The sequence below is a fragment of the Artibeus jamaicensis genome, unplaced genomic scaffold, assembly GCF_021234435.1.
Source record: "Artibeus jamaicensis isolate MK-2021 breed Jamaican fruit bat unplaced genomic scaffold, CSHL_Jam_final scaffold_537, whole genome shotgun sequence".
Taxonomy (NCBI): Eukaryota; Metazoa; Chordata; class Mammalia; order Chiroptera; family Phyllostomidae; genus Artibeus; species Artibeus jamaicensis.
The window spans coordinates 40,588,441-40,608,081 of record NW_026522047.1 but is presented as its reverse complement, the minus strand read 5'-3'; the positions used below and the strand labels follow the sequence as shown (position 1 = coordinate 40,608,081).

At 52.4% G+C, this 19,641-nt stretch overlaps 1 protein-coding gene across 1 annotated transcript; it reads right to left on the bottom strand.

The window, feature by feature from the left end:
• Positions 1-4,470: 4,470 nt before the first annotated feature.
• On the bottom strand, positions 4,471-6,725 carry GADD45B (growth arrest and DNA damage inducible beta). The gene is made up of 4 exons (XM_037137629.2): positions 6,489-6,725; positions 6,300-6,401; positions 5,471-5,693; positions 4,471-5,210 (listed from the first exon to the last, which is right to left on the bottom strand). Exons 1-4 carry the CDS (start codon positions 6,530-6,532, stop codon positions 5,097-5,099), a joined length of 483 nt encoding a protein of 160 aa, XP_036993524.1. The 5' UTR covers positions 6,533-6,725; the 3' UTR covers positions 4,471-5,096.
• Positions 6,726-19,641: the final 12,916 nt, after the last annotated feature.

Genomic DNA, 19,641 nt, shown 5'->3' with positions numbered 1-19,641 from the left:
GGGTGAGAAGAACAGACCCTCTTTCAACCCTCTTAGAGTCTACTGCCTAACACAGGACACAGGCGAGAAGCCGGTGATGGCCGATGGCAGGACAACTATGTCATCACAGACAGGGGAGATGCCAGGGCAGAGTTGGAGACAAGCTCTAAGGGGACTGTCTGGAGGTCTTTGCTAAGGACTGGACAACTGATGAGACCAAAAGGAGAGCAGGAAGTCACTTGGGGAAAGGTGTGGGGGAGGGGCGGGTTCCAGGCAGAGGGATCAGCTTGTGCCCAGCCCGGAGGTCAGAGGGCCAGGTGCACAGGCAGTTCGGGGAGCGGGTGTGTGTGGGGGGCGCTTGCTGACTGGGAACCGTGCTTGTGACTCAGTGTGTCCTGGGCATCCTGTCTAAACAGGAGGGTGCTAAAGCACACACACTGGGGGCCTCAGATGCAGGCCCTGTGGGTGACAGTGCTACCACCCGGGTGAACCCCCAAACACGGTGCAAGTGAAGGCAGCCACAAAATGTGGGATTCCACTGATGAGAAAGGTCTAAAACAGGCCAATCCATGGAGACAGAAAGTGGGCTCATGGTTGTTGGGGGCGGGGGTGGGGGCTGGGAGTAGATTGCTCACGAGGTTTCCTTTTGGGATGATGGAATGTTCTGGAACTAGCTAGTGGTGATGATTACATAACTTCGTGTAGTACACTAAAAATCACTGAACTATCCTTTAAGGGACCGATTTTTATGTACATGAACTACTATATATCTCCATTATATATAAGTACGAATAAAGTCCTAACTCTGAATCATACAGGCCTTGGCTTTCGGCCCCTCACTCTGCCACCCTCCAGCTGTGTGACCCTGGGCAAGTGGCTGTACGTCTCTGAGCACTTGTGTTCCCTTTCTGTCAAACGCAGGTACTAACCGTCTAGTAGGGTTGTGGTGGAGACGAAGAGACAGCAGAGTGAAAGAGCTGGCCCCGCACCCCGTCAGCAGTTTTTATATTGCTCCTCCCAACACCACTGCCATCTCTCTGTCTCACTCCTGGCCCCTCAAGAGAGCCTCGTCCGAGTCCTAGTCCCCAAGTCCAGAGCCTAGTCCTCGTGATTCATGACATGCTCACAAGGCCATCTTCCTTTCCCCGGGCAGGGAGAGTTCAAAGAAACAGCTAGAATCCTAAAAATCCTTGACGCCTGGTGTATTTACACACCAGTCACCATGCGCATGATTCTGTGTCCACGTTTGTGTATGTGCACACATGTGGACATATACTCAAGAGAGGCAGTGCGTCTACAGAACAGAAATGGAAGGGTAGCTCAGAGATGCTAAGCAGCTGACCCTAGGAGATCAGGATGCATGGTGCACCTGAGTGGGTGACAGTGTGCATGGCGTCTGGGAAGCTTAGCACATGGCTCCAGGTATGCCTACATCTGCACAGCGGGTGTGTACCTGCGTGAGAGCGCATCTTGGACCCACGAGTGTAGGTGTGGACAGAGGCAGCATGGGTACTCCAAGGTGAGCATGCACCCCAGCTACCCCAGCTGGGGAAGCACATTTGCCTACCCCCTCCTCGTGAGGTTGCAAAGCCCCCAGCGGTGGGAGCCCAGGGCAGTCACCTACAGCCAGGACTGAGCCCTGGTGACCTGTGGCAAGTTCTTCGAGGCCCAGAGTGAACTCTGGTGTCGGGGGAGGGACTGGGGGTGGTGTGCTCTGCTCACTTCATCACCCTGGGTTTTCCACAGGGCCTGACTGGCCAGCCATCCACAGTGTAAGACTCCTGGCCTCTACTCTGGGCCTCAGTCTCTTCTTCTGGAAAATGGGACAACAGCACTATCCTCATGGGGCTGCAGTCAAGGTTAAAGGTATTTGTAGCCAGGGGATAACTGCTGTTATTAACTCAGCAAAGCACAGCTCTTGAAGCTGATTTCTGGACATCCCCAGGTTCAGTCAGGAAACCTCAATACTGTTATTAATGACAGCAACAATGAGTTGGGGCAACAGTAATAGTAATAGTAACAGGAGAACCACTCATAGGAGCCATGGCCCTCCGCATGCATGCTCATGCTGTGCACAGAATTGGGGGTCCGGGGGAGTCACACCTCCCCTTGAGTCTTCACTGCTCCACCTGCAAACCAAATATCCAAAGTTTAAATAAGACAGGAGGGGGCAGGGCCAGCTGAGAGGCCTTGGAGCCTGAAGAAAAAGGAAAAATCAGCAACGTTGATCTTCTCTCGATTCATAATTTAATTGATCATGGATTTTGTTTCACTTTTTTGGGGGGTGAGTACATTTGAATTTATAAAGTAGCACTTAAATATATTCTTTAAGCCCTGGCTGGTGTGGTTCAATGGGTTGGGTGTTGGCCTACGAATCAAAGGGTCGCCAGTTCCATTCTCAGTCAGGGCGCGTGCCTGGGTTGTGGGCCAGGTTCCTAGTTGGGGCATGTGAGACGCAGCCACAGACTGATGCTTCTCTCCCTCTCTTTATTAAAAAAAACAATAAAAATATTCTTTATATTGCTGACTGAGTTTTTGGAGGCTGCTCTTCTAATTTTGCGCAAAGGCCTTGCCCTGGTCTCCACTGGCCTGCCTCACAGGAGGGCTGTGAGAAGATTAGAGGTGATTTTGGACATGCAGGGATGTGATGGCACTGATAACAGTAGCATTAGTAACAATGGCGAATCCTTTTTATACTTTCTACGTAGGAGGTGCTGAACGAAGGAATATGTTTCATTGGACCTCAACAATCTATGAGTAGGTAGCATTATTATCCCCATTTTGCAGAGGGGGAAAAGGACACAGAGAGGTTAAGGAATTGGCTTGGCCGTGGGGTCAGCTGGAGTCCCACGCATTCCCTGTATCTATCTCCTTGGGGCCCAGAAGCCTGGGGTATTGCCCCTACTGCACTGGGGGCCTAGGGATGAGAGGGTCAGAGGTCGCTAGGCCAGTATGGATGTCCAGGGTCACCATGGGGACAGAGCGGCCCAGGCCAGCCAGTGGGTGGAACAAGTGGGGCTGTGCCTCCCCAGGAAGAGCTGACCTGGCAGGGAGAGCCTGAGCTCCTGGCCACGGCTGGGCTGAGCTGCTAGTACCACCCCCAACCCCAGGGGATTCCTCCCCCTCCAGCCCCCCCAACTCCATCTCAGGGATATCCCCTCATCTACCCTTCACACACCCTGGGAGTACCCTTTCCATCCTCTGGGGGCTGCAGTCTCCCCACTCCTCTCTCCGACCCCCTACAGGGATTTACTTCAGCCCCTGCCCTTAGCTGCTCTGGGTTCCCCCAACCTCACCCCAATAACTCTTGTGCTCCCCACTCCATCCCTGCGGGGCTTGGGTTCCTCCTCATAGAATCTCCGCGCCCCCCCCCGCCCCCACCGCCGTACACAGGTGTTTCTCTGTTCCTCCATCCAGGTTCCCTATTCACTCAAGGTTTCCTCCCCACCTGTGCTTTCCCTTCCTCCTAACCCTTGAAGGAATCCCGCCCCAACCCCTCTCTGGGACTTCCCCCTTTCTTTCTCTCCCTCCTCCCTCAAGGGGCTCCCCCAGCCCCATGACTCCTGGGGGTTGCCGGGGGTTTTCCTCACTCGCCCACGTGGGTTAGGTGGAAAGGTCTCAGCCTGTGGTTGGACACCCGCCCTCCTTCCCCCACTGCCTGCCTCCACCACCCCAGTTCTCAGGCCAGGCTGCCCAGGCACCAGCCCACCCCTCTGACTGAGGCTGTTCCCAGCTCCCAGCTCCCAGCCCAGGGCAGGGGGTCCAGCGCACTTAGCAGAGGGAGAACAAAGAGGTGGCCGCCCCTACGGTTTCGGTTTAGAGGCAAAAGGCAGTAACATGCCAAGCCCAGCTGGGCCAGGAGCAAGACTTCCTGAAGTACTTTTCTGCTTGTAGATTTTAGTTTGGGGTGAAAAAGGGTGGATTTTTTGTTTGTTTTTAAATTTACTGCCGTGAAGAGGCCCACTCTGGCAGGGAGAAGGCTCAGGTAGGCACACCCTGGGAGGTCACTAGAAGTCTTCCTGTAAGACCCAAGCCAAACCAGAGGCATCTCCGTGGCAGCCTTGCTGTGCTGTCGCAGGTGCCCCCCTGACCTCTCAGGACCTTGGGCTGCGGTGGTGCCAGGGCAGGCGGGGGCTACAGCCCCCCACCCCATTTTGTCTGCATGTGCCCAGAGTTTGGGGTTGGCTCCAGCACAGCCTGTAACAGCAGTGGCACGGCGGCCAGGTTTCGTAATAAACCGGTCTTTTAATTGCTACAGGGCAGGAGGAGGGAGAGAAAAAAAGGAGGCAAAGATTTGTTGGACTTGGGTGGCGCCGGCTGCAGAGAGAAGAGGCACTGTTTTTGCGAAGGAGCCTGGAGCTGCTAACAGGGACTTAAGTAACATTTCCTGGTGAGCCTGCAGGAGGGGTTGGGGGCAGGGCTGCTGCAGTGTGTTGGGTGGGAGGGTGGGGTCCTGGTCCCTCTCCAATGCAGCACAAACACAAGGACCCAGAAGCTTTAGAAATTTATTAAAAGGCCATCATCTAGAAGTAAAATAGATGTATGCATCTGTAAGCTTCCGGTCTCTCTCAGTGGTTCAAGTCACAGTGCAAGTAACAAAATAGATTGTCTATTTAGTTTGCAAACTGGGAGTTCATGGGTACAGAGCAACATCAGCTCCAGTTCCCAAGTTCCAAAGTTTAGTCCTGGCGAGGGTTGCAGACCCTCGTCAACCAAGGCCTGTTTGCAGATGTCAGCTCCAGCCTCAAGAAGGGTGGGGGATGCCACTGGTCTCACCCCACCCTAAAGTGTGGAGTCCAGGCCCTTCCCCACTGCAGCTTCTGCTCTGTCAGAGGCCTGAGCAGAGCTCAGGCCTGAGCTCCAGGGTCCCCTCTCCTGCTGGCCTGAGTTCCCTTCTCCTCTTCTCACGGTGGCCACCACTGGCGCTGTTCCAGGCTCACCACCCAGGGGGTGGCCATGCACTCCCCTCTCCTTGTCTCCAGTCTCCAAGGATTCTGCCCCCGATGGTCTCATTGGTTAGTTTGTTTTGGGGGGTTGTTCTGGGGGGAGGGGGTCAAATATTTATTTTAGTTTTTTGGCAGCAACTCCTCCGACAGGTTCTGATGCTGGGAGGGGTCTCAGCGCTCCTGGAGGGAAATGTAGGGGACCCACTGGTTGTTCCCCCGGCTCTCTTCACAGTAACTGGCTACCTCCACCAGGCTGTGGCTCTTCCAGGCATCTGTGTGAGGGTTCTGTGGGAGAGGGAAAAGATGGGTTTCAGTGGGAACCCCAGGAGTGTGCAGGAAGCCCCGCCTCCCTCTCCCAGGGCCCCTGTGGGGAAAACAGCCTGGCCCAAAATAGCTTGCTGGGTGACGAGGCTGGGACGGGGCTGTCCACGGGACATGCCTGGCGTAGCTGAGCACTGAGCTGGTGCAAGACTGGCCAACTCAACTTTGTTGACAAACACAAGCCCAGGTGCGGGGGCGGGGCAGACCCAGTGCGCCCAGCTCACCGTGACCAGGAGGCAGTGCAGGTCTCGGGGCTCAGTGGTGCCTTGGGTCTCGGCTGGCTCCCCCAGCAGCTGTGCCAGGCGCTGCATGCCAGACACCCGGACAATGTTGATGTCGTTGTCACAGCAAAAGGACTGAATAAGGGTGAAGTGGATCTGCAGGGCAATATCATCCTCCTCTTCCTCGTCAATGGCCAACAAGCACAGGACCACACTGTCAGGGTCGCTGAGAGGGCCAGAAGAAGGGGACAGGTCAGGTGGGGACCTGGGGAGGGGCCACAGTGCACAGGGGAGTTTGCAAAAACAAAAAGGAAGCGCAGGTGTGCAGGGGACAGCTGTGTGCATGCAGCTGGAAGGGTAGGAGAAAGACACACGCTTCAAAGTACTGGGGAAGGTAAGGTAGGAACATAATGGGGTTGCCTGCAAATCATGCAGCCTCAAGATACTGCAGCCCCCTGCTCGCCCCCTCCCCCCAAAGCCCCCTCCCCCCAAAATAAGCAGAGTCAAGCCCTGGCTGGGTAACCCAGTTGGGTAGCTCAGTTGGTTACAGTGCCATCCCCATACACCAAGGTTTCGTTTAGATCTTTAGCCAGGACACGTACAAGAAGTAACCAACCAATGCACAAGTGGAACAACAAATTGACATTCCCCTCCCTTTCTCTCTCTCTAAAAATCTACTTAAATTAAAAAAAAAAAAAAAGCCAGAGTGGTTTTTCAGTGAGGACACTTAGGAAGGCCCCAGCCCCATGCAAAAAAAAGGGTGCAACAGAGAGCATGCAGAGCGGAGGGGGGTCCCCACCCGCGCCCAGCCGGGGGTTGGGGTCTGACTCACACATTCATCAGCTTGGCCGACTCGTACACCCCCACGGTGAGGCGGTCCTGGCACTGCGCAGCCACTAGCAGCTCCTCCACCGCGGCGCTCACCGTCTGCATCCTGGAGTAGGGGAGAGGGGGGTGAGCTCTCGGCCGGTCACCATACCCTCGGCTCCCCGCCTGACCCGGGCAACATCAGTCTACTTACTTCTGTGCTGCGTTGTCGCACGCCACCAGCTCTTCCAGAGTCATGTTGCAGTTATAATCCACAGTGAAAAGCAGCCCACGACAGTCCCAAGAGAGAAAATGCAAAATCCGAAGCCGGAGAGCCAAAAACCTTACTACGGACCCCGAGCGCTCGGAAGGCAGCAAAATCCTCCTGACAGTCGGGAAATACGGAGAAGTCCACGGCAGGAATAATCCAGGCGATCTGACGCCGCGGCGCCCAGCGGCGCCTTTTAGAGGCTTGAGCAAACAGGGGCGTAGCCTCAACTGCCACCCGCCCCGCCCATTGGCTGACGACAAAGGCGATTGGTTTGAGGCAGGGAAGGGGAGGGGCGCAGCTCCGGGGCGTCCCACGTGGGGGCAGAGCTAGGAGGAGGGCGCGGGGGAGCATGAGTGCCAAGAAAAGAAAAAAAGCAGAAGTTTTTTTTCTCCTGATTTCCCGGCAGCCGCGCCGCGTTTCGGGGCGCGCGCGGGATTTCCAGCGCGCGAGGCGGCCCGGACTTTCGAGGGGAGCCTGGAATCCCCTCCCAGTCCCCCGGAGAGTCCCCGGCTTGCACCTTTCCCAGGTTGTGCTAGGGGATTGTAAGGGGAGAGGGTTCTGCTTGCAGGTTGATCCCTCCCGGGTGATGGTGGTGAGTTCTCGAGGCTGCGGGACTCTTAGGCGATGAGTGCCGTAAATTCTCCGGGTCTTTGTGTCCCTACCTGTCTAATGGGCAAGCAATGCCGGCCTCCGTGGGTTGGAAGGAGCGTTAAAAAAAAAAAGTGCACAATAAGCGCTTTAATTAACTGTGGTGGTCGCGGGAGGCAGCCTTGAGACCCCCAGTTAGGGGCTGCAAAGATCCGCCTGTTTCCCCACCTTGTCCTACGAGAACGCACACCAGCCTCATTGGGTTGCAGAAAGCATTACATAAAATAAGGGGTACACAATAAGCACTGAATAAATGCCAGTAGGTGGCCGCAGAAAGTCGCGTCGAGGTTCCCAGAAGCAGGTGCTGCAAAGTACTAGGCGCCCCAGGAACGAACTACGGCGCCCCCTCCCCACTCGCGGAGATTTTCAGGGTGGGGCGTGCGTATGAGGCTTTGGTCTCAGTGCGCCGTACGCCCCCTGCCGGCGTCTCGCGTTCCATCATTTGACAGCACCTGGACACCTGGCCTGGGGAGCAATTAAGGTCGGAGAGAAAGCCTGGGGAAAACGGTTCTTGCTTGCGCCGCACGCTGTCACTTAGGATCCCCTTACAATGATGCTCGCCACTTTTATTTCCTCCGTCTGGGGCGGGCGCTGATTTGTATTAAGTATGTAGTGTACCAGGCTCCCTGTATCATGGTTCATTTAATCCTCAAGGAGCCTGTAAGCAGGGGTCACACTTTATCTGCATGATGCAAAAGGGGAAATTGAGCCTTGGTGAGGCTGCTACTGCCTTAAGCCTCCGTGTACTTGTTCTTGGAGCCACACTTGTACACCAGGAATCGGCTCACAGCCTCCTTGCGAAGGCAGTTCACGAGCCAGGTGGGCGGGCTCGCGGGGGACTGTCTCCCACGGACGATCGGGGGCTCCCGGGTGACTCACAGTTGTGTCCCCTCCCTGCCAGCCAGGGATCTGGCCTCGGCCCCAACTCTTGGTTCCCGAGACTCTCCGGCTCGCGACTCGGCTGACGCATCGCACCGCCTCCTCACCGCCCACTTTGGAGTCTCAAAAGGTCTTGAGCACTGAGAGGCGTGGCGGCGCCACCTGATGGCCGATCTGAGTCTCTGCGCCGAAAGAGACGAAGAGACAGACCGGCTGGGGCGGCTGCGCGGGGTGAGAAGGGCTGGGACTCCGATGACAGTGCAATATTTTATATGCACAATACTTGACATATACAACATGCATTTAATAATATCCTAAGGCAATATTTTACTTTTTTAATTTGTTGATTTGAGAGAGAGATAGAAACACTGGTTTGTTGTCCCACTTATTTATATATGCATTGGTCGTTTGTTTCTTGTACCTGCTCTGACTGGGGATCAGACTTGAAACCTTGGCCCTTGACATCTGGGGACGTCGCTCTAACCAACCGAGCTAGCCAGTCAGGGCCTAATGCAATATATTTTTAAAAAATCAATACTTATGCCTCCCAAAAAACTCATGATACACAAAATATCAAGATTTTAAACTGTAGACAGGACTTAAGGGAATGCCAGAGAGGTGAGGGTGAAGGTGCAGGGTCAGGTCCTGTTTATTCACAATTTCGATTTTTTAAATTTATCATGGGTTGTTTTTTGTATCGATTCTGTATTAAGAAAATACCCGGGTGATTGAGTTTTTTGGTGTCACCTTACATTTTGCTCGTGAGACTAGCACCTCACTCACTTTACCCTAGGCCCAGCCCTAAGGATGTCCCTGCCTGCCCCAAGGACAGGTGACCCACAAGCCCCCCACAGGAGAATGTGTGAGGCAGGGACTTACTTGCCCAGACAGAAAAACGGGCATATCCACTCCCACCTTGCAAACTAGAGTCCATAAGGGTAATTATTCTTTTTGCTAATGTTGTATTGTATTGCATATATTAATAAACAAACATTTATTGAGTGCTTACTACATGATAAGCATTTTGTAAGCAGTTTCTACATCAGTGCCCATGGTAGCACTGGTGTGATTGTTCCAGGTTTGCCAAGGAAGGAACAGAGACTGGGGAAGACAGTGTTACTGGTTCAAGGGCACAGAACTGGAGTCTCCTAAGGATATTCCCAGATACTATATGTGTTCCGAGATGGGCAGGATGTTACGACAGGATGTTTGGAGTCTAGAGAGAGAGGACTGGGGAGGGATATGGGTCAGGGAGGTCAGACTGGGGTGAGACAAAGCGAAGTGAGTCCTGAAGGACGAGTATTTGTTTTCCTGGTAGAGGGCACAGTCCAGACAAAGCTTCGGCCTCTGGGGAAAGACTGTTATGGCTGATGCAAAGGAAGGACCTGAACACATTCTTTGAGGCCCTGCTTTGCCCTCTTTAGCTGAGGAGAGCAAATTTTAGGCGCAAAATTTAAGGGGGCCCCCGAATACTCAGTATTAAGATAATTTTTATTCTCACTGTGAAAGTAAGATTTAATTCACATACCATAGAATTCACCTATTTCGAGTGTCCAGTTCAGCGAATAGTCACAAGTCCATGCAACTGTCGCCACTAGTCCAGAATGAGATCCTATTTTCTATGTGATGGTTTAAGGGAAAACGAGTGTTACAACATCCATGGTGAATGGAATATTGAAATTTCCCACCAAAACAGATCAGTAACAGCACCACACCAGGCCTATGGGAGCCCAGGCCAAAAAGAAAAACACATGATTGATGCTGTCTGAAAGGTTTTCTTAGGCTCTGCCGAGGAAGAAATGCCAATCAGCCACAAAGTTAGGCAGTATAGAGCTTTATTGGGGTTTGCGCGCCCGGGCGAGGTTCTCTGGTCCGCAGAGTGGGGCCAGGGAAGTCACGCCCAAGTGGGGAATATGGCAGGATTTTATTTTGGTTGGCTCTCTTCGTGGGAGCTGGGGATTGGTCCCCTTTGAACAAAGCGGCAATATATCATTGGTGGTTCTCCTCGGGCTCACGTTACTCTGCGGATATCCATTTTGACAAAGCCTGCCCTTTCAGCTCTCTGGTTTGACATCAGCCGTCTTTTCCGGGTTGTAGTTCAGCTGCCATTTTGTCCTACCCCGCCCATCCTGACACTGTCTCGATTTTTCTTTTTTTCTCTATTTTTAAATTTATTTTTCAAGTACAGTATTCTGTCTTTTACTCCCATCCCAGCCCACCCCCTCAATTTTTCTTAATTTTGAAAATGTCTCCAGCATGAAAATGTTCTTGTGCATGCATTTTTTTAATTGCACTAAAATGATTTTTTATCGTGACTGAGTTTTTGCCTCACACTAGAACATGAGCCTTGCTTCTTGGGACACCCTGTTTTTAAACCCTAGTCCCCTATAAACAAACTTGGGGGTGTTCTCAATGGACAGAGGGCAAACCAAGGCTCCAGGAAGTTGGGGAGTTAGTCTGCCCAGGAGGGATAGATCCTGGGTTCCCTCCCAGGTGGTAGCTGGAATGTGGATTATGGGTCGGGGCCTGGGAGGGACATCTGAGCGAGGTGAGTGCAGAGCTAAGGCCCCTTTCCTTGCAGGAGGTGTCGAGGACCTAATGTTCTTGTCCCCTACAAATTCACATACTGAAGTCCTCACCCGAAGTGGGATGATTTTAGGAGGCGGGGCCTCTGGAAGGTGACTGGGGTTGGATGAGGTCATGAGCGTGGGTACCTGGGGTGGGACTGGTGCCCTTATAAGGAGAGGAAGAGAGATCAGTCTCTCTCTACTATGTAGGATATGGAGAGAAAGTGGCCTCTCTATAAATCAGGAAGTAACCCTCACCAGGAACTGACCCGTGATTGTGCACTTCCAGCATCCAGAACTGGGAGAAATAACGTGTACTGTTTTTTACAAAAATATTTATTTGTTTTTAGAAATTGGAGAAGGGAGGGAAAAAGAGGGATGGATACATCAATGTATGGTTACGTCTCTCATGCCCCCAACTTGGAACAAGGCCCACAACCCAGGCCCGTGCCCTGACTGGGAATTGAACCAGTGACCCTTTAGTCCGGCACTCAATCCACTGAGCCACACCAGCCAGGGCATAAATGTCTGCTGTTTAAGTTGCCCGATCTATACCATTTCGCTAGGGGAGCCTGAGCAGTCCCAGATAGGAGGAATATGAGGGGCTGAGGTAAGGAGAATGGGGGGCAGACAGAGCCTCCTGAAATAGCACATGGGAGAGGGTAGAGGTGACCAAGGATCCATCTGACTGCCTAGGTTTGCATTCCAACTTCTCTGCTGACCAGTGGCGTGAGCTTGGGCACATCAGTTTCCCCATCACATCCTCATGCCTCAGTTTCCCTTTCTGCAAATTGAAATCCTAACATTATCCAGGCCGTTCTGAGCATGCAATGAGTTCATTCTGGCCCATACTTAGAACCCACTGGCCTGAGCATAGGACCCACTCAGTACATGGGGCTGTTATCTAGCTAGTAGACATTAACTGAAGGTCTCCTGGGTGGTGATCCATAGCTACTTCGGGTGGAGTGGTTGGGTGGGCTTCTCTAAGGAGGTGACCTTTGAGCTGAGACCCGAGTGACATGAAAAAGGCTTGGGAAGCTGTGAAGGGCTGTGTTCCAGGCATCACACCTGCATGGGCTCTGCAGCGTGACTGTACCTGGCGTATTTGGGGAGCCCCCAGGAGACCCAGGTGGCTGGAGCAAGGTGAATGAGGAGAGAGTGGGAACACAGGGCCAGGAAGGTGGACCTGGGCTGCTGTGGGGTGGGGTCTGGATTTGTCTCTGGATGTGCCAGGAAGGCACTGGCATGTGCAAAGCACGGGCAAGTTTGGCTGCTGACATCATGGTTTTGGGTTGTTTTTTTTTTTTTTGCCGAGATGAACAAGAGTGATTCCAGTCCCCAGGGAGAGGCTTCCTGCAGGAGCTTAGTCATTATCTGAGCTTTGAGACGTTGGTGATACAGGGTGGGCTGACAGGAGCTAGAGATGACACACCAGGGGCAGCAGGCGGCAGGAGAAAAGAAAGGTGAGGAGGCTGGACGGCCGGGCTCAGGGTTTCGGGGGCTCTACTCGATGTCGGGCCCACCTGGTTCAGATCCTGCCTCCACCATTCACAAGACGTGTGTCCTTGAATTGGTGACTGAACCTCTCCGAAACTCCTTTGCATGGGGAAATCAGGTTGTCGAATGAATAACCAAAAAACAAACCCACAAAAAAAACCCCAAAACAAAAAAAAAAAGTGACCCGTACTGGGCTTAGCACAGAGAAAGTGCTCCCTACACCTTCCCTATTGTAACTGCCTTGGAAGGCACTTGAAGCCACACCCTCCCTCCCCGGGCAGCCACGCCCCCTCTGCTGTCTCCCTGCAGCACCCAGAGCCCCCTTCCAGCGACTGTCTCACAATGTCCTCCCTCTGCTCAGCCTCCCCAGTACGGGTCACATTTTTTTTGTTTTGGGTTTTTTTTGCGGGTTTGTTTTTTGGTTATTCATCCGACAACCTGATGCTCTGTAACAAATAGAGCAAACACCACTGGCAACCTTTTCCTGTTGCCGTTGGAATATGCCAGGCACATCCTATGTTCCGGCCTTTCCTGTGCTGGTTCCCCTGTCTGGACACCCTTCCCAGTCTCCAGTCATCTTGCCCCTGCTCTGCCCCCCCTTTCAGTGGGGGGACACCTGCCATATGTCTCACATATCCCCACCCACACATTTTATACCCCCTTTTCCTTCTTAGCACCGAGCATCATGAACACACTAAACATACTATACATTTTACTTATTCATCACAGTTATTACTTGTGCCCCTCACTGAAATGTCTGCTCCACCAGGACAAGAGTTTTGGTCTGTTTTGCTCAGCTTGGTATTACTGGTATATAGTAGTTGTTCAATAAATATGCTGGCTGAATGACTGAATGTGTCCCAACCTCACTCTGAGGGGCTCCACATTATGTTAAAAGGATACGGTCCAAAAGAGAAAGAGAGAGAAAGAATCATGATATAATGTATGTATGCCAAAGGTTATATTTAACTAATGAGGGAACCAGGAATACGTCACCATCAGTTCGAAGAACTCAAAGAACCGCCCATTTCTAGGCAATCAGGATACGGAAATGAATTTGCTTAGTAGGTGCACATTTTTATAGCACAGTCCACAGTTTTTTGTCAGATAATTTCTGTCTCTCCAGATGCACGGAATTCAGCCAATGGCATGTTTTGAGGGCACAGTTCCAGTAAGAGTGCTATCACTTCACTCAGCTTTGGGGTCCCACAGGACCACCCTCCCTTCATACCAGCTGGCTGAAAATTCAGGGGGTCCCCACAACCACCCTCAGGCTCAGTGATTCACTAGAATGATGGAAAACTCAGGAAAGTGCTTGGTCGTAGTGTGAGTCTGGGCGGGGGAGGGGTGGCACACGACAAAACCGCACACGCTGCGGGGAAGTGCTTACAGCCACAGGATTTGTTCTTTCCTGATTCTGGAGGGGGGTTCGAGATCACGGTGTTGGCAGGGCTGGTTCCCTTAGGGGCTGAGGGAGCATCTGTCCCAGGCCTCTCCAGGGTGGCCAGCTGTCCCTTGGCTTGTAGATGCATGGCTCCAGTCTCTGCCTCTGTCCCTGAGAGCCATCTCCTGGTGTGTCTGTGTCTTCACGTGGAGCTCTCTCCTCTGCATCCAGACCTACTCTCTTTATGAGGATGCCAGTTCTGGGATGCCACCTTCATCCAAACGACCCCGTCTTAACCAGCTGTATCACCAAGACCCCGTTTCCAAACAAGGTACCATGCACAGGTTTCCAAGTGGGTATTGGTTTTGGGGGACACCATTCACTTCATCACAGGAAGTAAGAATGGGGGCTTCCCCGTGGAGGGAGGCCAGATATGCAGAGGGGTCCGCCAGAAAGAGTGGAGGGGCCTGGGGTGCAGGAAGGGTAGGGTGGGTCTGGCCCTCACACCTACCTCCTCTCCGTCATCCAATCCAGGGGCTTTGACCCAAAAACAGACCTCAGATCGACCCCTCCCTCCATCCTTTGGCCAACCACCAGCAAGCCCACCCCTGACGCATGTGAGACCCAGAGCCAGACTCCAAGACGGCCACAGACCTACGGCTAAGTATTTAAAAATCACCCATCAAATAACAAACTGCCAAACAGAACACGTTTTACGAATGCTCCAGGGGACTATCAGTGGCTGCCTCACACCCTCGAGGGTGGTCCCAGGGGGAGACAGGTAATGATGAGTGCTGGGGGGAGGGGTGACGTCCTCTGCTGGCGGGAAGGTCAAGTGGAAAAATACAGCAGATCCTCCAGAGGTCAAACACAGAATTACCATCTGGTCTGGCAGCGCCCCTCCTATCCCCCCAACAGAACTGAAAACCTACGTCCACACAAAAATGTATTTGCGAATGTTAATAGCAGCAATACTTATAACTTCCAAAAAGTGGAGACAGCTCAAATGTCCATCAACTGAGGCTCAGGGACAGAAGCCAGGCACAGAAGACCGCACAGTGTGTGGTTGCAGGTGTGTGAAATGTCCAGAACAGGCATGTCCGCAGGGACAGGAAGCGGGCTTCTCGTCGCCTGGGGCTGGGGGCAGTGGGTGGGTGTGGCTGCAGAGGAGAACAGTCTCTTTAACTGTGATGAAAATGCCCCCAGATTTGCTGTGGTGATGGTTGCACAACTTTAGAACAGGCTAAAACCACTGAATTATACATTTTAAAGGGTGAATTGCATGGTAAGTGAATTGTATCTCGATAAAATTGTTAGAAAAAACATGGCTGCAATTTATGGACATTCCTCCCACTGGCAGATTCGATTTCCCCTCCTCTCCATCTGGGCTGGGTCTGTGACAGCTTTGACCAATGGGGCACGAGGGAAGTGACACCCTGTCAGCTTTGGGCTTCAACTTCCAGAGGACTGGCAGCTTCTGTCTGGCTCTCAGTGAGTACTGACACACCACACTGAGAAGTTCCACTGTGCCGCGGGAGTGGGCATGGGAGAGACCCTAAGGTCACACAGAAAGAGAGGGGGCAGCTGAGGCTCCAGGCTGACCACGGGAGCAGCTGGAAGCCCCCAGCCCAGCCACAAGCAGGACACTACCCAGCAACTCCCGTCAACCCAAAATAAGACATGAGAACCGCCCTGCTGAACCCGGCCTGCATTCCTGACCCACAGAGTCATGGGAACGTAATGAAATTTGGGGTGGTGTGTTACACAGCAGTAGACCGAATGCAAACCTTCCTGGCGAGTCTGAGTTACCTGTGGAATTGTCAGTGCTGCCCCGAGCCTGTGGCCTGCCGTCTCTGTGTCCTCTCTCCCCCAGGTTTGTCCTTTACTGTGAGGGTCCTCCCCTGCACACAGATGGCAGTTGGCATCACACAAATCCACACAACCACAAAACAGCTGCCACCTCCGGGGCCTGGGACACGCACACACAGGCAAAGTCCGCCTTTGGGGGGATGAACCAGGGGTCAGAGCTGCCCAGATGTTGGAAACAGGGGAGCCCTGGGTGCTGCATGAGTTCTAGAAAAGGAAGATGTGGACATAGATCCAGAAGGGGGAGCAGCCCAGGTCTACGCGCAGCACTGACCCCAGCCCGGGCCACGCAGTCCCTCACGTGAGTGACTTTCCCAGCACCCTCTTCACCTAGTCACTGGATGCTACTGAGCCCTTGTGGCCCTCGAGACTGAGGGTCTGAATTTTAATAGGAATTTAATTTTAATAAATTAAAATCTACAAATGAAAGCAGTGTATTTTTCCTTTAAACACAGCTTTGTTGTTTTGTTAAACTTGGAAATTTAGCATCCAAGTTGCAATAAGTGTAAAATATACACCAGATTTCAAAGACTTTGTAGGAAAAAAAAGAACATAAACTATATTATCAGTAAATTTTCTATGTTGATTACAATATTAGAATACTTTGGGCATATTGGGTTAAATGAAACAGTAAAAAAAAAAAATCAATCTTTCCTGTTTCTTTGTACTCTTTTTAAAGCAGTGACCAGAAAATTTAAGGTAACATATGTGGGTCACGTTTTTTTCTTTTTAAGATATTCTTTTTTTTTTAAGATTAAAAAAAATGTATCTTTAGAGGGGAAGGGAAGGAGAGAGGGAGAGAAATATCAGTGTATGGTTGCATCTCATGTGTCCCCTGCTGGGAACTGGCCTGCAACCCAGGCACGTGCCCTGACTGGGAATCGAACTGCAATCTTTTGGTTTGCAGGCCTGCGCTCAATCCACTAAGCTACACCAGCCAGGGCTTCTTTTTAAGATATTCTTTTAAAAAAAATTGAGCCCTAGCTGGTGCAGCTCAGCGGATTGAGTCCCAGCCTGTGAACCAAAAGGTGGCTGGTTTGATTCCTGGTCAAGTCACATGCTTGGGTTGTAGGCCAGGTTCCCAGATGGGGGCGTGCAAGAGGCAACTGATGGATATTTCTCTTGTACATCAGTGTTTCCATCCCTCTCTTTTTCCCTCCCTGCCCCTCTCTCTAACAATAAATAAATAAACTCTTTTTAAAAATTGTGATATACAAGTATCTCAAGATATAACATTGTGTAATTTGAAGGTGTATTGATTTGATACATTTATATTGCAACATGATTGCCACTATAGTGTTAGCTAAAACTGTATCCAGTCACCTAATTATGATTTCATTTTATGAGGGGATATTCTGTATCTATTGGGACCATGTTGTTCTACACAGAGGTCTGAGTGAGGTTGTTTTTCCTTTCTTTTACTTTTTAAACAAAAACTGTATCTAATACCCAAAGAGCATCTATGACTTATAGGTGCAGTTTCTGGAGACACACCCCCCCCTGGGCTTACGAAACAGGACGCAGCCACCACATCAAAGCACCCCACGTCCCATGTGTGCACCCGTTGCCACGTGCCACCTGCTCTCCTCGGGGTGGAACCACCGTGCTGACCTCGGGGTTAGCCATGTCTCCACTTTTCTTTCAATGAGCACGTTTGGGGGACCCCTAAATAACATAGCTAGTTTGGCTGGGTTTTGAATTTTATAAAAATGACAGTCCTGTAAATATTTTCCTGCATTTTGCCTTTTAATTTTTTTTTTAATTAAAATCTTCTTTAGATTTTATTTTATTTTATTTTTTAGATAGAGGGGAAGGAAGGGAGAGAGAGAGAGAAACAAATATCAGTATGCAAGAGACACATTGACTGGTTGCCTTTTGTACGCCCCCATCTGGGGACCTGACCTGCAACCCAGGCATTTACTCTCACCCAGAATAGAACCAGTGACCTTTTTGGTTCGCAGGCTGGGACTCAGTCCACCGAGCCACACCAGCCGGGGTGCCTTTTTTGCACAATCTTATGGTGGGGGAGGTTATCCTGTGGATAGGTGTTGCTGGGTTGCATTCATTTTCACTGCTGTATAGTAAATATTCCACTGTGTAAATCTATACAAAGGTATCGTTCCGTACTAATTGATGAATATTAGGGTTCTTTTCAGTTTTTTTTTTCCTGTATTACAACAAACAGTGAGGGTTTCAAAAACCAACTCAGATCCTCTCTTATGTGATGAGGAACTGAGACAGCCCCTGGAAAGCAGCCGGCAGGGACCTGAGGCTCTTTCCCCAACAGCCTGCAAGGACCTGAACCCTTCCGACACTCTGCCCTAGATGGTGCCTTGGCTGTTGTTTTGTGCAGCCTTAAGTCGAACCACCTGGCTAAGTGGCTGCCAGATCCTGATCTACGGAACCTGAGAAAGGTTGCTTTAAGCCACTGTTTCAGAGCCATTTGTTACAGAGCAATAGGTAACACTGTTATAATATATATGTATACATATATCCATTCTTTAATAACTGTGTAATATCATGGGAAGCTCTCCTTCATTGCCATGTCCACCACGCCAAGAACCTGACTTTGCACTGGCTGGTCCCTTCCTCTGGAAGGCTTTCTCCCCACATATCCACTGGTTCATCTCTGCCTTCTGTCCTAGTCCTCGCTCAACTACCACCTCCTCGAAGAGGCCCCCTAGTTAAAAATGCAGGGCCTACCCCATATATCCCAAGCCCTGTTATTAACCTTTCTTTCTCCACACTTACCACTTTCCAACAGACCATGTCTTGCACTTGTTTGTTCTGTGCCCTACTCTGCCCACGTCAGCGCCCCAAGAGCAGGGTCTCTGTTTTGGACTCTGATGTACTCCCTGTGCTAGGACACGAGATGATCAATCAAAATTTATCGATGTCATTATTCTGTTTATTCACTTAACAAAAAGCTGTCCAACACAGGTAGTGTTGGAACCACCTGCCTTGAAAATTTCACTCGGGATTACAGCGTCCCAGCCCCGGGGTCCCGAAGCCTGATGCTGGATTCCACGTTCGGCTTCCAGGCGCGGGAATCTGCGTTCCAGAATCCGCCCACTGCGGGCCCCGGAACTCGGGACCCCAGACTCCGGCTTCCCCGTCAGCTCCGCACCTCCAACCTACGCTCGAGAATACGAGAAACCCGATCCAGGCTCCGGAATTCAGGGTCCGGGCTCGCCGTCCGGGCCGGGCGCCAGCGGCAGCCGTTACCTTGAGATTTTGAAAAATCTGGCGCCCGAGTCCCGCTCGTAGCGGGGCGGGGAGGCGCGGGGCGCGGGCGGGGAGGTGCGGAAGGCGGGGGCCGGGCCGCCGGGGCCGGTCCTGGGCTCGCGGCCTCCTCGCCCGCCGCCCCCAGCGCGGACGCGGTCGGTCGGTGACTTTCTAGAGCCCAGGGGTCAGCGGGTCGCAGACCCCGGTACCCGCCCCGCGCCCCTGCTCGGATCCCGGGACAGGTTCCCTGCACAAAGAAAGGCGGCACCAACTCCGGGGCCTCGGTCCCCGTCCCGGGTGCGGCCGCGCCAGGGCCCCAGACCTCGGGGGTCCCGGGGAGGGGCGGGGGTGGGGGCACCGCTGCAGCCGCCGCAGCCCCGCCCGCTCAGCGCCAAAATTTGAAAATTGCCAACGCCTCCGAAACCGCGGTCGCGGAGGGGGGGGCCGGCCCCGCCCGCGGGAAGCGCGAGGCTTTCTGGGACTTGAAGTGCCGTCCTCGGGGGTCTCGCGGGGGGCGGGGGCCGCGGACCGGGGCTGAGCGAGCAGCCGCGGGAGTGAGGGGGCCAGACCCAGCAGAGGGGAAAAGGGGCCCAGGCCTGTCCGCGCAGCCGGGATGGGAGCGCAGGTGCCAAGAGGGGCCAGCGCGGTGGGCGGCAGGGGGCCCTGCAGAGCCTCGGGGGCGGGCGAGTGGCACAGCAGCTCCATCTGGGGGGTGAAGGTTGAGAAAGGTGAGCCCATGACGCCCCCAAACCTGAATTATATTCTCCCCTCTGGCCCTGCCTCCTGTAGCATCACTTATAAATTTATTTATTTACTTGTGTATGTATGTATGTATTTTTAAATTAATATCTTTTAGAAAAGATATTTATTTATTTATTTTTAGAGGAGGGGAGGGAGGGAGAAAGAGAGAGAAACATCAGTGTGTGGTTGCCTCTCGTGTGGCCTCCACTGGGAATATGGCCCACAACCCAGGCACGTGCCCTGACTGGGAATCAAACCCACGACCCTTTGGTTCACAGCCCGTGCTCAA

What these genes read in the sequence shown, in the direction of transcription:
- GADD45B (XM_037137629.2), bottom strand. Translation starts at nt 6,532, where the DNA reads ATGACTCTGGAAGAGCTGGTGGCGTGCGACAACGCAGCACAGAA. An exon ending in TGCGACAACGCAGCACAGAA is followed by an intron (nt 6,402 to 6,488) that starts GTAAGTAGACTG and finishes CCCCTACTCCAG; the next exon opens with GATGCAGACGGTGAGCGCCG. An exon ending in TGCACTGCCTCCTGGTCACG is followed by an intron (nt 5,211 to 5,470) that starts GTGAGCTGGGCG and finishes CCTCTCCCACAG; the next exon opens with AACCCTCACACAGATGCCTG.